Here is a 19,245-nt window from a genome sequence, read left to right as displayed (position 1 = left end):
GTGAGAAACTTGCAAGGAACGTAGTTCCCACGGTTTGGAGCGATCAAAGATCCTGTGTCTTTGCGTGTATTGTGATATTTGATTTCCTCCCCTATAAACCGAGCCGTTCGAAACGCATAGAACAAACGCAAGAAGGGTGACTTGCAAGACACAAGCATACAAAATAAATACAATCATGCAAAGGAATGGGCAGTTTGAAAGGGAGCACTGGAAGAAGGTTAGAGTGAGGGGTGCGCATGTGTGTGTGCGCTGGCACGCAAGCGACGAAGCGTTCAGGATAAGAAAATAGAGGGTTGATTCCTATTTTAACGTGAGCGTACACAAGTCAACACAACAACAACATGTGCGCCAAGTTCATAAAGGACGAGTGAGCGTAAGTCTCTCTGCGACGCCAGCTTGCATGTCTTTACTTTACGAAAACGGAGAACAATTGAGGGTTGTACTCATACCAGCATTCCTGTACACGACGCGTGAGTATAAAAGGCTGTAGGCTAAGGACAGCAACATGCATTCCAACGCAAACACTCAACAGTGAAACACACACTGGATTTTAGTGCTATACACACAGAACGATCGTAAAGAATATTTCATAAATTTCGTAACAAAATGTCTATCCAAGTATCGGAAATGTCTAAGACTTATCAATACCGCAAAGTGATGAAGCCAATGCTGGAGCGTAAACGGCGCGCACGCATCAACAAGTGTTTGGATGAGCTGAAGGATTTAATGGTCGTCACATTGGAGTCGGAGGGTGAACATGTCACACGGCTGGAGAAGGCCGATATACTCGAGTTGACCGTGTCGCATTTACAAAAATTGAAGCAACAACGCAAAGCGGCTGCCTCAAAGGGTGGCGCCATGTCACAAGCTGAAGGCTTCCGTTCTGGTTATATACATGCCGTTAACGAGGTATCACGCTCACTCTCCCAGCTACCCGATGTGAATGTTCATCTTGGCACACAACTGATGACACATCTTGGCCAGCGTTTAAATCAATTGCAACCCGCCGTACAGCCACCAACACCCATTACCGCACCACTATCCGTACATATTGCCAGCAACACCGGCCGCACACATTACTCTGTGCCCATTTCGCCCATCTCCAGCTACAATGGCAGCCCCAACTCGAGCGCCAGCAGTGAGAAGCTTAGCAGCAGTTGTATGAGCCAAAGTCTGTTGACCACCTATACCCAACATTCACCCATCGATGCACGCGTCGCCACCAATGTCGCACAGGCTGAGGAGGAGGATGTCTGGCGTCCATGGTAGACTGTCGAAAGTCTAGCCGAAGCAGCAGTTCCCAGTACAAAACAAATTTATACTCAGTGATAAAGTCTTCCAGACGTGCAGTCACCAACCAGGATCTGCCGTCAATTACCGTTAAATATAAAGCTTTAAAGTAGAGGAGAAGCATTTGTTATTGGCCACATTTCCAGCGCCATTTACATAAGCATTGAATCGATGTGATTACCACACAATTGTTAAACATTGTCATTAAGTTTATTACATTATAGTTGAATTAGAGAAAATTTAAAAAAAATATTTTAAGTAACATTGAAAAAATATACAATAATAAGAAATGAAGAAAGATAAATTTGTGACTTTTTTATTTTCACTAAGCTTCGCTTTCAGGAAAAGTAACAGCTTTTGAGGATGGATGGTGTTTTGAAACTACAAAAACTGAATAGCACTATATTGACTGAAAAACACTTCAGGTCAACCACATAAAGTGGATCATGAACCGTATTAGATACCATGAGTAGTTATGAAAATGTTAAATAAGTCTAATTAACCACATAATTAGAGGTCTAGAAGCTTTAGTTTCGATGTGTGCAGATCTACAATAGCTTTTGCATTTGCTATGAAAGACGTTGAGTTCAATAAAATTCGATAAGATCAATGCATTGCTAAGAGTTTATATTAATCATATTTTGGACCTAAGTGCTAAGTCTAAAAGAAGTCTTTCGTCGAAGACAAATTAATTGTATTTTGATTCTCAACTCGTGAATGCTCACGAGCTTAGCTTATATTCCAGCTTCGATCGAATTCTCTACATTGAGTCTGTTTTCTGTTTAAAATGTAGGTTAACTTAGGTTATACTGGACGTGATGACGTTGTCCACGAAGAGTAGTCCTCCTTTAAGATGCCTGTGCTTGATGCGAATTTAAATAGGATACATGGTTTCCTCTTCTAGATTCTGATATTTTGAGGCCCACAAGTGCCAAAAACGTTGCCTTGATAATGCAGGACAAGTGCACAAGAGTTACTCCATTGTTTTTCTTGTACCTTGCTCCTGACATTTCCGTGGCTAGCTCTGCGGGTTTCCCAATAGCAAACACATCCGGGTTCGGAAGTTTGCCTTACACCTAACTCTGGACAGTATATTCCCGCTCCTATCCCGTTCTCCATTTTTAAACCATCCTTTACGTCAGCCGTATTTTTCCAGGTTCTATGTTCTAGGTCTCAATCTTCTTTCCCAGTTCAGCAATGGATTCAAGTAGTCGGTACTTGACAGAATGCCCATACCCACCGAGCTATGCCCAAAGGTTCTATATGTAAATTCTCCTCAGGCCAGTTTAAAATGTAAGTTACTCAATAATATATATATATTTCAAAGATAGTCGTCTAAGGCAAGATCAATATACCGAAACAATAAAGATTAATAACTAACCAAGGACTGTTAGAACAATAATAATAACCAAAAATGACCGGATATTATGCATTAACTTGGATACACCGAGAGAGATCGCCTAAACTGTGTCTAAATCTCCTGCTATTTAAATGCATATATTTAATAGTATAAAAATTACCAAATCAAAAGGCGGATCAATGGCACGAATATATACACACAAACATACATATAAACACTAACAGAAATATATAATATTGTTCAATCAAAATTTGTTGTATCACTATGATACCTGTCTTCATGAGATTCCCTTATTATTCCCCAATTATAATAAAGAAATAAAAATCAAAAGCGATACCTGCTATTTCCTGCACGTCAATCAAATCAAATCCTTTTTATGCGGCGGTGCACCTCAATAATTTGGAACACCAACCAACCTGTCAGCTATCGAATCAATACAGGTAGTTCGACGCTTGAGTGTGAGCAGTAAAGGAAAAGTAAATAAATGTAGTATATTATAAGTGTTGCAACCTCCTAATTTTCTACCAAACTACGCATTTCACTTTCTTTAGCGCTTCGCTGTCTTTTATTGTACCCAAATTCGTATGTATCTTTGAACGTAGCTCCTTTTTATTGGGTTTCTAATTAAAAATAATAATGTTTTACGAATGTATGAGAATCATGACGATAAGGTTCGCTTTATTTGTTATGGTCAGCATCAATACCTTGGGGGCGACTACAAAGAAGCGTGTTTAAACAAGATATAGAGCCATGGAAAATGAATGCGTTAATACCCATGCAACATTGCGTAGGGTTTAATGATTGGATGGATGGTTTCTAATAGTGTGTTATTAAGATGTGGAGCAAATTGGCGATCCTAACTGCGGGTTCCGATAAAAAACAGCTTTTATATTTGTCAATCAATTTGAAATGATTTGTTTGTAAATCCCTAAGCTAAGTATCGATCGTTGTACTCAAGAAAGACAACAGTCAAAATTTTGAAAAATCATGTCATTAAGTGTTACTAGGAGCTCAAAAACACAATTTTCAAGAAAGAAAGATGTTTTGTTCTAAGAAAGTTAATGGATTCTAAGGAAATTGTTTTCTCAGGAAACTGTGAACTGGTTATACACCTCTGATGCGGTTTCCACATATTCTTTTTCAACAAATTCAACTGAATAATTTTGTTATTGTTTCTTCGTTCTTGGCAAGAGAGCAGAACTGATATACATACATATGTATAACGATTCGAAGACGGCTACTTAAGTAAGCATAGATCATACATAATTGAATTAATCCCGATGAACGGGATAACTCTAACATTGATAGTACCAAAAGGAAAGAGATAACTCTCTCTCTAACGTGTAGTTTCTTCATTTCAAGTATTGGAGAACACTTGGCGACTAAGAGTTTCCTTCCAGAGTTCTATTGATAGTTTGCTAGATTTGGGAACCTTTATTTAGTAATAATATACACAACTAGCGTCGATAGGACTGATGAACGATTGATGACCTACTTTAAATTCAGTATTAATAATTTAGACTGAGATTTCACAACTACTTCGTTCGTTCATGGGTACAAAATGTGCGACTCGCACTTAGCACCCCCTTACTCGCTTTTATATCTTTCCTACGGCAAGATCGCCTAACAAAGGACAAACCTAAATCACAATTCATTGCTGTGATTAATAGAGGTGGTGCATGTAGAATTGAAAATTCGGGTTTGCTGACCGAAGATCCATCCACTTTTTATGCCGAAAACAAAAACAAAAACCAAAGAAAAATCCAATAAAAAAGAAGTAAATGCGTGCAGTGCTGATGACCAGTCAGAAAAAAAGTAGCCAAAAATCCTGCTGATAATTTGAACACGTGTGCACACAATTAAAATTTTTTATATACACACATTTGTTGTTGCTTAATTTTGGTATTTTTTTCGTTTCTATGTGTTTTGTATTAATTTCTTAAGGTTACAAAATTGTAGCACAAGCAACAACAGAAAAGGAATAATCATGCAGGACGTCGTATTTGAAGAGCCACAGCGACAAGACAAAGGCGTAGAGGGCACAAGACATAAAAAAGCGTGAGCCAAGGGAGAGAGAACAGCTAGTGGTAATGGAGATTACCACACATACAAATGTACACACAGATATGTACGTAAAAATGCATAAGATAAGATCAGCGTGCCTAATCAGTTCATAATGGGACGTTTGTATGCGTGTGTGTGACCCCTGACTGGACAGCGTTCGACCCAAAGCGAGCACGAAGTAAGGACCAAAGCATACAGACTATTCCATACATACATATACTAACGTACATATACTACGCATAATACAATTATATATGACAATACAACAATGGCAGTGGAGCGCTGAATAGCCGAGGATTGTGTAAAACCAGAAATCGCAGCAAGACAATTTTTTTATATAAATAAAATAAAATTAAAATAATGAAAAAATGTTAAATAAAAACACGAACGACTAATAAAAACAGCAACGCACGAAGAATATGCCCCCATGGGCGCAGCCGCACACAAAGGATCGCACACACACACTCATGCAATCACCGGACAATTGTATGGACGCGTACGCTATGGTTGAGCTACCAAAGCGTGGACGACGAGGCTTCTGTAATGATGATTGCGCACTAATAGGCTCATCTCATTCAACACGCGCATGCGCAACGGCCCGCCAGGCGTATAGTTGGATAGGGATCGGTTAGTTGTTTGGTACGAAAGGCGTGTGCTTCAACTGTTGCTGCCTCGACAACGTGTTTTTTAACCCATCCTCGAATGCTTTGTTTGAGCACGTAGGAGAATGTATACAAATTCAACATGGAATATAATACAAATTAACATGCGTGCACAGAGACTCGTACATACATTACACATTAATGTGAAGATTCGTGCCTGATGGTATTCATTGAAGGAGGTAATGTAAACAGAGTTGAGATGAAAAATGAAATTAAATATAATAAATTAAGTAAATGAAAACAAAAATCACTCGTGTTTAGTGCTGTGACAACATTTGTGCATAAATGCAAATATACGTATGTGTGTATGTGGGGATCAGGTCCTAAATTGCTATATTGCTCCTTCGGTGTCACATTACCATACATACTCGTATATATATCAACAAGAGGCGAACCGATTACTATACAGTAAACGGCTATGGTTTGCCAGCCAGATGTGGTTTTGTATGCCGTGTCAATATTTTTTGTTATATTAGGGTGGGTCATATTTTTTGTGGTGAGATTTAGTTGTAAATTCGATTGATTGATTGCAACGAAAATGTGTTACACAACGAAAATTCGTTACACTCACAGTGCAAGGAGTACCACTACTGTATCATTTAGGTTTTTTTTTGGATCAAAAGGATAATTTAAATAGCAATTTAAAGTGTTGCCACCTATACATTATATTTTTTTAATTCACTTTAAATTGATGAAAACTTATTAAAATTGAAATTAACAGTTGAAAAATATTTTTGAGAAATGTCACCAATAAAACGGATAAAATAAGACTAAGGTTTTTTTTTGGTCGAAAATAAAGAGTTCTTCTATAAAAGTCACTAAAAAAGTCTTCTGATCAGAAATTCATTATTCCTGAGAAAGTACACTCGATTATTTTTTTTTTTTTTGCAACACCGGGCACGCTTGCAGAAGTGCATATGCTCAACCCAATGTTCGACGGTTTTCAAGCATAAATCGGAGACTGCTGCAATTTCACGTTTGATATTCGTACGAAGTTCATCAATCGTCGTTGGCTTGTTGGCATAGACCATGGACTTGACGTCGCCCCACAGGAAATAGTCTAATGGCGTCAAATCGCTCGACCGAGGCTTTTCATGAGATAACACGTTCACCAAACTTGATTTTCAATAAATCGATTGTGACATTTGCTTTGTGGCAAGTGTCGGCGTCCTGTTGGAACCACATATTGTCTAAGTCCATATCATCCAATTCGGGCCAAAAATATTCGGTTATCATTGAGCGGTAGCGATTTCAAGTCACAGTAACGAAACCGTCTTGATCATCACGGAAGAAGTACGAACTCATGAAGTACGTGTGGATTACTGACTGACCAATAACGCATATTTTGCCAGAAATGAGCCTCATCGCTTTGGAGGACGTAGTACTCTTAAAGTTGAGGCCATTCGACACGTTGTTGGATGTTATCCATGATGAAATGGCAAACCTTACCGAAGAGAAATATCAAAAGAGCGGAAAAAATATGGCGTCGTTTGCTGTTCTAGTTCTCTTATTGAAAACCCCTTTATATATAGAACTGTGTAGACATATCAGGTTACGTTCCATAACTCTGCACAAAGAATTATAATTCGTTTTTTTTTCCTAGAATGAGAGATATGATTGCGATATTGTGGTATCGATTACGCAAACTTCATTTTAAAAACATGATATTAAGTAGTCGGCATCTATCAGGATGACCGTGAAACGAGAAATTTCCACAGCATTCGATGCTTCGAATTAATCCGTTTTGTTACTACTAAAGTTAGGTGATTAACTAAAATCATGAAGCTTAAAAAACTATATTGGTATTAGCAAAAACTTCATAGCAAAAATTTTAATACTCAAAAACCTTCCCTAACAACAGGAACACCCTATTAAATGTATCTCAAACCTTTGCATGTACATACATATATCAGTATATTACAAGCCATACAACAGAGTCCTTTGTATTGAGTCCCTCGCCCTCGTAGTCGACGTTTATCTTGTGTATTTATAAACATTTTGTCTGCTTTTTTTATTATTTCTTTTTCAAGTTGCAAGCACGAGTATAATCGTGCACTTGTCGCATACTTAACGGCGTCGCCGCTTGTGCATTATTGATAAACATTAATATAAATGTATTTACTGTTGTTCTATTTTTAACTAGCCACACACAATAGACTAAATTAGATAAGAATGTGTCGGCTTGTAAGACTGACTTACTATGTACTTATGAGGATAAACTATTTTTGTTTACTAAATTATGTAAAAAATCTTCAATATAACTTCTGGACATATCATATGAATGTATTATATGATTGTGAAAATGTTACTTTTATATATGTTATGAGCTATAGAAATTGTAAATTAAATAAGAAGTATTATTTGCAAAAAGACATACTTAATATACTTGTTTAATATCGAATGGAAATTTTTTTTATATTATAAAAGTAAAGGATTTATAAAAAAAAAAACAAGAGAAGTTAACACAATTTTTTTGTCGTATTGAGTATGTATATATTAGGTTGAAAAAGATCCTCCTTTTTGTCTTTTAAATTTCGCGGCTACAGAGCTCGTATCTGGAAATACTATACTGAAAGGTCTTGACATAACCTACAAAACGACGCTATTCATGATTAGTTTGGATATTGCGTTCAACAGTTATAGACGTGTAAACATGGAGTTCACTAACTATTTTAAAATTTTCCTTCGTTAAAGGCAAATCCGCTAGAGAAACGATCCATGAAATTAATGGTGTTTTGGGGGATGGTACTCTATCACTTCGAACTGCGGAGGAATGGTTTTGACGATTCAGAGCGGGTGAAAACGACGGATAAGCCCGCCGGCAGAAGAACTGTGACGCTTAACTCTACCATCTACTGCGAACAACTTGACCGTTTAACAGGCAGGCGTTCAACCAGAAGCGTTCAGAATTGGCAAACAGGAAGGGTGTAGTGTTCCACCAGGACAACGCCAAACCACACACTTCGTTTATGACTCGTCAGAAGCTAGGGGAGCTCGGATGGGAGGTTTTGTCGCATCCACCATATAGCCCGGTCATAGCGCCAAGTGATTACCACCTGTTCCTGTCCATGGCGAACGCCCTAGGTGGTGTAAAGTTGAACTCAAAAGAGGCTTGTGAAAAGTGGCTGTCCGAGATCTTCGCAAATCTACGAGGGGGGTATTATGAAGTTGCCGTTAAGATGGCAACAGATTATCGAACGAAACGGCGCATATTTGAACTCCGATCACTGTAACTGTTTTTATAAAGCATTGAATAAAGAGCAAGAAAGCGGAAGGGAGATATTTGCCAAACTAATATAAGAAATCACTCAACAACGCAGTGATATCTAATTAACTAAATACACTCTTAAGGATAATTTTTCGGAATACCAGGACCCCCTCATTAAAAATATTAAACTCACGAATTGAGCTTAGAAAACAGATATTATTCTATGATCTATGCTCAATAAGCATACAACAGGCTACTGGTGCGTTCCACTATTCTCTCGTTAAAAAAATCGAAAAAAACTACCATCAACTTTTCGATATATGTATATCGAAGAATATATACATATCATGTAGGAAATCTTCTAGATCAGGATATACAATTCACCAAGTGTTACAGCGATATCAACTTTTACAAACGGCTAACTGATCGAAAATCATCAACCACAATTAAATAATGTCAACTAAAAAATAGGCTAATTCGTTTTGTTTTATTTGTTACAATCTTTTTACTTCATGCTATTGAACAACTCCTCCAGTTGTATGGTGTAAAAAAATCTTTTCTTTTGTTTTACTTTTCAGTAGTCGAATTGTTTCAAGAAATTAACACCATCCCTTTTTTTGCATAATCGGCAAAACCTTCATGACTCATTTATAATGGGCCTTTCCGTTTTCACAGGCACTTAACGAGGCAACTGCATGCACAGAATTGAAAGTGAATTGTTGCACTTCTAAATTATAAACGTTAACAATAACAATAACAACAAAAAAAAATACAAATTTGCATTATGCAAAATAGCTTGCAGAGTACAACGCTTTAGTTAATCGTGTTAAAATTCCTTGAGGCTGACAAACGTATAGTCGATATATGTATATTGTAGTAGAGGAAGAGGTATTAGGGGTGTTCTTTATTTATGTTATTCTTCATTTATTTATGTGTAAATTTTAAAATGTTTTAATCCACCATATTCTCCAACAATATTGCATACAAAAGTCATCAACTGAATATTTCTAAACATATTTTCCCAAATTGAACAAAAATTGATATTTCATATATTGATGTATAACTAGTCTGAAGGGAATGTTTTTTTTAGAATTCGTCGAAATGGAAATTTCTTTGTAAACCTATGTCAGGATGTTAATTTATACTTTAGACTGTTTGTCAGTGCGATCTTAAAATTCAGCTCAAGTAATAGTTCAGGATATTACATAAGGACTTCTTTCGACCATCTTGTAAGTTTCCGACGAGAACTGACCTAAAGAACTAATTTAGAGCTGCTTTCTCTCTAACACAGAGTTTTGTATTAATATATCTTCCTTTTCGGCAAGACGCTCCCTATAAAATTTAATTTCTTCCCCTTTTCATTTAATTCATAGATTTCAGTACTAGAAGAGATAATGGACAACATCTTCTGAAATTTATGTATCAAAAGTAGTGGTATAACTATAAAATAATTCTTTGTCCTCTTTTAACATATTAAGCATGATAATTTAGATTTTTTTACTATTTATAAAGAAAGAAATTTGATATTTTTTAACAGGGTTATATAAAATTAAGGACATCCCTGGCTCAGTGAACGGTTGACTGTGTAAGGCTCTAATTGACAGTAAGTAAATCAACTGGCGCACGAGATTTCCCTTTCACAGGCAGCCAACTCGGAGAGTGCATATATGCTATGTATTTGTGTTGCAAACAAAGATCGGCTACAGTAACAACCGCAATCAGCCAGTCGCAACAGTCAGCGTCAATTTGGTTATCACCGGAAGCTGGAAATTAACATCAACAGCAATCAACGTCGCAGACAAACAGCGTATACGTATGTACATATTTAGTTACTCCTGAGGAGAGATAAAAACTACAATAACAACAAGAATTGGAGCTAACCAACTGAGAATGCTATTAACGGCTTTGAATAAAGTTAACGCGCGGCATAATTGCCGCCACAATGAAGCGCATTATCAGGGGCAGTCGGAAGGGAAAGGGAAGCGGGGCGGTAAAATAATAAGACGCAAAGGTAAGATAAAAGCGGCACAGTAAACAAAGATAAAAACAACAACAACAATATAAAGAATCAACGAATGTATGCTGCGCCCTCAACGGAAGGCAGCGGATGGCGGCGGATGACGGCTAGACGAAGGCTGAAGGCTATTCGAAGGGGTCACAAACGTGTGACCAACCGAGATGCGGCTAAAGCAGCCAGCAATGGTAACCGCTGCGCTGTGTTCATTTTTAAGGGTCAACAATCAAAATTCGAATATTCATGGTTTAGCCGCGCCGCAGATTGTTATAAGCTTAGCTTTTGGCATGCGGCAGGCGGCGCGCTTAAATCTCATATCTTATAACACCCATTCAGGGACAACAATGACAGACAGCCAGACAGCAAACAGCGTATGCGCTGCAACAACAATAACAGTAGCAACAGCACTAATCGTAAATGTAGCGATAACTATTAACAACAACAACAACAACGCGCATTCATGTATGTATGTGTGTTTTGGGTAAATGTATGTAAATAAGAGTTAAGAAGAAAGACTTGAGCGAGCGCTCGAAGCGTACGGTGTGACCCTCAATTATCTAGCTGACGCGCTGTAAGCATAGACAAACACACATACATAAATACGCGTTTGTAAGCGTGTTTGAAGCTGAGAAGTATTAAATCCTATAAACAACAACAAAAATGCGCTAACCCTAGCGCACAATAATAGTACCAAGCGCAACAACAACAACGTGAAACTTCATCTTAAATATAAGTCGAAGAATAAGAACAATTACAACAACAACTATAACAGCACTGCAGCCAACCAACCACCAAACCCACAAACTCAATCAGCAGCGGCGCACAAGCACGCCGACCCAAAGCGAGCCAAACCAAGCCAAGTCGAGCTATTTACGTCAAGCCAGCGCGATCTTTCCCTCTTTCATAAGAGCCAAAGATCGAACGTTACAACTACTGCTGCTGCTGCCGCCACCACTGCCGGCGCGCCAAGCCGACAAGCTGCGGCGTTGAGTGTGTGCCCCCCTTGTGTGACGGCATGCGACGTCTTCGATCGCTTGCTGTCTCCGTAATTGTTGTGTGCTGATGCATTACATTGCATTGCTTGGCTTGGCGACGACGGCTTTGTGTGTGTTGCTATTGTTTTTGCAGTTGCTTGTGCTATGTGTGTGTTTGTTGTATGGCGTATCTGAAACGGACGATCGTGAGAAAATGGTTTGGAACGTGGTTCTCACACGATCGACACACCTGCCCTTTTTTATTTCTGCTTAAAATGTTTTTTGTTGCTTTATTTTCTGATTTGCTTTTTTTTCATTCGTTTTACATTTTATATTCATTGTTTTTCTTGTTTTTGTTATAGTTGTTGCTGCTTTGATATTATTTTTCTCACTTCTCAGGTTTTGTTGCTTTGTTTAGTGCTATTTTGATTTGCTTTTGTTTTTTCTTTATGTTTAGTATTATAATATTTCGATACGTAAGTGAAGAGATTGGAGTTTTCTTAAATAAAGTGAAGATCACATTGCAGCGGCGGTGTGAAGGCGAAGTATGGACTTCATAGGTGACTGTAGTAGACGTGAGCCACAATTGTTTGTAGTTGTTGAAAGGCGTAGAGTAATTTGGCGGACAGTGATCAGAAAGTTGATGAAGCAGGGTTTAATAAATTCTCTAGACCCTATAAATTGTTTGTGTAAACTGTGTCCTTGTGATTGTCTCAAGAAGATCTGAAGGTCTGTCTGGACAGTTTTCTAAAAGTTACTTAAACTATAGTGAAAAGAAGCCCAAAACCCATAAAAATCATTCGTGTTTTGCAAATTTTTGAGATGCCTCAGTGATAGTACGATAGAATTCCCTAGACCCTATAAATTGTTTGTGTAAGCTTTATCCTTGTGATTATCTTAAGAAGATCTGAAGGCTTACGCGGTTATAGCTGAGTCAACAACAGCGTGCCATTCATCCCTCCTTTTGCCTGTCTGGCGGTAATTTGAAAGTCCAGTCAGGTCCTTCTCCACATATATGATCGAACACCAAATCTGAAGTATTAACCAACCTCTTTAAAGAAAAATGCAAGTAATAGTAATTCTAACATCTACTTTAAATAGTTTCACAAATAAATTTATGAGATCTTGAGATCCGTCCAATGAATACAGATCTTTGACAGTCTGAATAATTAGACCTCAGTTCTTCCTTACTGCTTATAACTTAATTTTATTCCGGTTTCCATAAGACTGTCTACAACAGTCTGGGATCCATTACAACCCACTGTGCGATGAAGTGTTACTGTGGAACAACCAAGCATTGACGCCGCAACACCACTATTGAACATAGCCTAACCGACAAACGGAAGAGGTGATGGTGATCATCGTAATGATTGTGGACACAATCGTTAAGTCCAGCAACAGGAGTCAATGCTGTTGCCAGTGATGCCGTCGTTGGGTTGTGTGTGCTATGGACTGTGGGATGGCACACTACAAACCGCGGACTGCAGTAGACCCGTCAACAACAAAAAGACAGCAAGTCACTACTTCATTGAGCATACCGTGCGATCGATTGTAAGCGGTGGCCATGACGTCGCGGCGTGGAAATGCGACTGCGATGGTGGCGACGGCGGTGATTGCAATACGGTCACACGGTCACAACCAGAGCCAATGCACGTTGATTGCTATAAGTGTGGTTATTGTCGGTTGTTGTACTGCTGCTGCAATATTTGTAATATGGTAGGTTGTTATACCACTTTGGCACACGCGCACTGTGCCACTGGGACTCACTATCTGGCTGGTTGCTTGGACGGTGTGCGCGCTGGGTGTTTGTGGCGGAGCTTGGAAGGCGAACGCGAATCAACTTTTAACTGCATTTATGGCTGGCGATTGGAGCGGATTCATCGCCTTTATGCATACGTGCTGTGTTTGTGTGTGCTCAAATTATTGGTGGTAATATTGTGGCTGATAGCCACGTTGCTGATGATGGGCACATGACCAGAACTGGTTAGGGCAAAGGCTTGAGCTGTAACTTGGCATAACTACCTACCGCCTCACTTACTTGCTGACTATTTATTAAGGCGCTGTGCTTGTGCTATTATTACACTGTACATACTCTGACTGTTGATTTTAATATTGCCGTTGTTGGTATGGTGTTTTGTTGCTATTCTTGCAATTGTATACTGCTACATTTATGGCTCAAATTGCTGTGATCAGCTTTTATTTTTAATACGGTTTATTGATTTTCTTCTGCATCTCTCATACAACGCCGTCATTTTGCACACTCGAGCACATCGTGCGCTTCGGGCGAACCGCGACACAGTCACGTAGAACGCCGGCAACATCACAATGTAGGATGTGTTTTAGCACACGCTGTAGCAATTAGGGAATTTAGCATCATTGGCGGCGAAGTTGTTCACATCACCAAGCAACGATCGTCTGGCCGCCAGTTACCAGGCGCTAGCCGGCAGTTGCCAAGCGCTGAGCTCGCGGCAGACTTTGGGCTCGAGGGCCGAGAGACGTTCGCTTTTTCATGCCATGATGAAATTGTTGTTAATGCGCAAAAAGGAATAAAAATACCAGAGTGAATGTTCAGATTTGGTATTGCACACGACAAATCGAATGGCTGTTTATGGTTGAATCGCGTGAACTACACAAGCGTTCCTTAAATGTTGATAGGCAGGGCGCGCAATGATGCATACTATTGCAAAGTGGCCATACATCCTTAATAACTGTGACTAGTTGTACCTTGGTCCATCGCTCAGTTCGAGTTTTGTTGAAGTTCTCATAATTTAAGTGCTTTGTTTGACTAATCGTGTGATTCGGAGTTTTTCTAAGTAATCGCCAGTGAGTGACGTATGGATGTGTTGTACTGTGACGAAGCGTGAAAGCGTTAATGCTGCTCAAGGTAGTCGCGTTATGTGTCATACTGTTAAATTTTGAAATGCTGTAAAATTTCCGGATTAGCTAGAAGTGACTGCATCATAAAATCACGTATTGGATGGTGGCTAATATTTGACTTTACTTTTGTGAAGTCATACAGGCGTGCATATAAGTTTATAGATAATATATAGGCGTAAAATAAGTTCACGTGAATTTTTGTAGTGAATCATTGCAAATTTCAACGAAAAAGCATGTGATAAGCTTAGCGTCAGGAATTACGCACAAGTTGTTTGAGAAATTCATCATTTTTTCAGCGGAAGCTACCCACGCAGGTGCTCGCAACTTTAGCTTCCGAATGGCGGCACAACGTTTGTCCGGTATCTTCTCGGCAAGCCAGAGAAATTCATCGAAGTGGGAAACCCTCTTCAAAGAAACTAAGCTGTTCGGAGTCGTTTTAAAATTTATAGGAACCTGTAATTGGAGGATCTTCTTGATTAAAGATTCGACCGAGGCTAAAAATGAAGCTTTATGAGTTTCCAAATCATGCATAGCGAAGAATAGACTAAAGAATGGATGTGATGTATTAAACAAGAATTACAAGTATGCTTTACTTTTGCTCTTTTTCCTCAGCATCCCAACCACATGATCGAACTGTCGACCTACTAAAATCCATGACGCTGAACTTCCGTAATAATTGAAACAAATATTCACACCGCTCACACGCAGACTCACTTCACTTACTAACGACCCAAAGTCACTGATCGGCATTTAGCGTCAACGCAAACAACATAGCCGCCGCTGTTACGGCACTCCATTGCCACACGCCAAACACATCAGTCAAGTATTGTGACAGTTCGGCCGGCGATGATGGCACGTGAATATCACTGTCGTTGTCTAGCCAAATACCAGTTGTGGCTCAAGCTAACGGAGGAGCGTTGTCCGTTGGTAATACAATTATCAGCAATAAGACCATGTCGTTGCGGCGTTGTAACTGTAAATTGGCGAAATGAATTTGCCATAAATTTGACGCATTTAAGCGCAGTTAATCAAAGTGTAGTGAAGAAGAAATTGGTAAACGATGAAGCTGCAAAATGCGAAGCGGCGGCATTACACGTTGTAGTCAATAGCAATGAGACATGACGATACATTACTGAACCAACGGTACTGTCAACAAAAACAACATCGTCAGCGTCAACGGTTAGACGCTTATAACGCAATCACAGACGATTTTGCGGTATTTTGTAATAGCATTTGGAACGCAAAGCCGCTTGAAAGGGTGATGAAACTTTCGAGACGCATGAATGCTACACGACGCCGCGCAATTAACGTGCGAATTTGCTAACGCGCGGTATTAGACGCGTGTACACAATTAGCTGATAAGACAACAGGGTGAAGAAGAGAGCAGTTTGATACATACAATGTCAGTGCCATCATTTAATTGACCACTATCGCTAGCAGACTACGTCATTTGGTTGGCATTTGACAGCAATTGACAACAGATAACCTAGAAAATTTCGACATAAATTTATTAGTGCTACTTCTGCGAGCCATGTTCTTCGCCTTTATTCGCATCGTAGCCGCCTAAGTGAGTATGCTACGAAATCACAGCATTGATCAGAAAAATCAAGACTCGATCGACTGATAATTAGGATAGGGTGAATCATGGATAAAATTGATTAATGCTTTAAGGTTTACTAACAAGCAAGAAACGTCAATGCAAACCATAATACAACACATTTATTTATAACTGTAAATAAATAAAAATGAAACAGGTGGTTTTAATTGTTTATGCAGGTGGCAACCCTAGCTAAAATATTAATTTCATCTAAAAACTTGATAAAGCCTTTGTCTCAGTTGTGATGTAGATAAGTTCGATGCTGTTCGAAACATCAATAGTCCGAAAATATCACCGAATATTTAACAGAGTCTTAAGGTAAACCTTTTCATAATATATGGTCCTGTTAGATGTTATATAATAGTTTAGTCTCTAGAGATTCAGGGTATGGTACATCAAGCGTGGTAACCGTAAACTCGTAAATCATATAGCCAATGATTTTAGTATCTGTCCACATTCTATTTGGATGACTAGCATTTTATTTTTTCGTATCTTATAAAATATTTGATGTTGTTTTTATTGTGTCTTATCAAATGTGCGTCACATTTGGGCCTCTAATCGTCATATAATAAATATAACATAACATAATATACATAAATATAATGGGAGCAGCGCTGATCACATGAGCAACCGGTCCAATCACGTCGAAAAATCGCAATTGTCAGCACCACTCTAAACCCAACTTGGCAATTAGAAGCATTTAAGAGTCTTTAGCACTGAATTGCATTATGTATTTGTTATATGTATACTAAAACGGTTATGCACATTGCAATGGAAACGTCAAGTGGCTCCACAATATAGCAGGAATATGTAAATTATGTAATTATGTAATATGCAAATTACCAAATTGAAATTATATGGAGCAAGAAGCAAAAATATGACAGAATTATATCATGACGGTAAATCGGTGGCCTACATTGGGATATCAAGTTTTTCGTTCAGATCACTCAGAATCCTTTGAAAAAGTGGGGTCTACGTAACCATCATGTACTTGGATGTATAGCAGATGAGGTGGAGTCAAGGTCTAGCTTAGTTAGTGTGCTACTGGCATATGGTAAAAAAAGAAAGATAACGGTGAATAAAGATGTGTGACGTGAATGTGAATTCGACTCCTCATTTTAAGATTCAGAGATATCTGTGATAGATATATGTACAAGACTTAGTTTTTGAACTAGTCTTAAAAAAGATGAGAGAGATACTAAACTACTCAACATAGCTTCCAGACTATAGCTACTACTTGCAATACAATAGTATCTACAATTTACAAACATATCAATTAACAAATTTTATGGAGTCGCAACTAATATTTCTTGCTACATCTGTTTCGCTTTCTACATCTTATCATTAGTATCTGATCAACTGAGTCGACTGATGTTTTGAGAACCCAAAGTGCTCATATAGTAATTAACGCAGTTTGTCGGAAAAAGAAACCTTCATTAAGGGAGCTGATTTAGTTGAACCACAATGAAAAGAGGGGTTAGTTGAACCTCGATAGGGGAAAAATAGCGGGAATTTCGGATGGGTCATAAGTTCGTGTCGACCAAGAAATGTAGTCTTTAAGATTAAAAGATTATTATTTATACAAGAAAAGCTACAGCTATATATGTAGCTACAAGATTTTTCAAGCAAATGAAAAACCTAAAGGCATTTCTCTGCTTGTTTACTGTAGTTCCTATTGTCTGTAGAGTTTAAGTTAGGGCTTAAAGCGAATCAAATTTGCGAAATCTCGATTTTTGAAAGAAACAGAGTTTACTGTTTCAAGAATTGTAGGTGACTTTATCATTTCACAGAATACTAAAAGCGGGGCGGAAAAAGTTATAAAAAAGAAACTGTTTCCAAAAAATTGTTTTGACAAAATAACTTTAAACGGAAATCCTTTAGGAAAAAATGCAGATAACAAGTTTTGCTGCCAAAATGTGATAAGCAACTTATTTTAATATGTGATTTAAATGCTTCCAATGATTATAGTTTATAATCCACAGCTGTAAACGACAAACGCACGAGCACATACATATGTACATATATTTCCGACTTGCGCGTAGAGACCGGACCACCAGCGAACCGCGCGACGTGGGTCAGCACAGGCGCGAACAAATGCGCTGCACCAGTAGCCGCCGCGCAAACCCGCAATTGGAGCTACACATGCACAAGTAAACACGCATACAAGTTTATTCATACATATTTATGTATGTGTGTAGTAGCGCGCAACGATAAGTTAAGTTTGCGTGGCGTTTTTATTTTCGCTTTTTTTTGTATTCGTTCTTGGAAAGTCATTAAGTGCGATGCGACGGCAACGGCGCACATTAAGCGCGACCGCACAAAAGTGTGGGAAAATTTTTCAATGAATGGCTCACGCTTCCGCTTGAGGCTTGCGGCATGCGACGCGTTAACTGCCATTCCATATTTTGTGTGTGTGTGTGCTTTGGTTGTTGCTTTTTATTTTTATACTTTATTGTTGCTTTGACTGTGCTTTTGTATAGTTATGCGGTTATTGTTATTAACGTTTTTATTATACTTGTTGATTGCGCTACAGAAAATCGCGAAATAAGTTTGCTTGGCGATTGGTGTGTGTTTGTGTTACGAGTTAGTGTGCTAGATAGACCGCGCAAGCCTATAAAGTTAGTAGTTGTTACTGTTTTACTATGCGCTTACATGCGAATTTTCGTCGCGCCAGCATGCGAAGCGCTGTGTTGGTAGCGCGCAAATTCGCACTTTGTTAGTTGACCAGTTTTTCAATTGGCACGGGTTAGCAATCTATGACTCAAGCCTAACGCACATCAAAGGCAACATAGCATGCTTAGATTCGTAGCAGATTGCTAAATTAGAAACAACGCGCTTTGTTGTTGTGCCATTTTTTTTTTGTTTTGCCCTTTCTTGTGCGACCGGACATTGCGCCGATTGTGAAATTCCGCAAGTCAGGCTTAGCTAAAGTTGAGTCGAGTCGCTTTTGTAGTGTGGGAATATTTTTGTATCGGATGATCCGAAAAACAAAAACAAAATAATTAATGAATTTTAGAGTCAAATGTCCGCTTTGGTTGGCGCGTGACGCGCATTGACGTACTTGCCGACGTCAGCGCGCAGCATTAATTAAACGAGGAGATCAAGACCTTCTTTCGAAAGAAGCGATACCATGCGAAGGCCTACATGAAATTGAAATCTGTGAAGAGCAGATGAACCGATTTAAATAATGAGACATATA

At 38.7% G+C, this 19,245-nt stretch overlaps 1 protein-coding gene across 1 annotated transcript; it reads left to right on the top strand.

Moving 5' to 3' along the window:
* Positions 1-295: 295 nt before the first annotated feature.
* Positions 296-1,582, top strand: LOC105217833 (enhancer of split mgamma protein). Its single transcript, XM_011193058.3, has one exon. The coding sequence runs from the start codon at positions 607-609 to the stop codon at positions 1,267-1,269; it is 663 nt and encodes a 220-aa protein (XP_011191360.1). The 5' UTR covers positions 296-606; the 3' UTR covers positions 1,270-1,582.
* The last annotated feature ends 17,663 nt before the right edge of the window (positions 1,583-19,245 follow it).

Source organism: Zeugodacus cucurbitae, chromosome 2 (genome assembly GCF_028554725.1).
Source record: "Zeugodacus cucurbitae isolate PBARC_wt_2022May chromosome 2, idZeuCucr1.2, whole genome shotgun sequence".
In the NCBI taxonomy this organism is placed as follows: Eukaryota; Metazoa; Arthropoda; class Insecta; order Diptera; family Tephritidae; genus Zeugodacus; species Zeugodacus cucurbitae.
The sequence above is the reverse complement of the archived record's forward strand: the minus strand, read 5'-3'. Positions and strand labels throughout refer to the sequence as shown.

Bases quoted from the DNA above. Each gene is read 5' to 3' on its own strand.
- LOC105217833 (XM_011193058.3), top strand. From the start codon at position 607: ATGTCTATCCAAGTATCGGAAATGTCTAAGACTTATCAATACCGCAAA.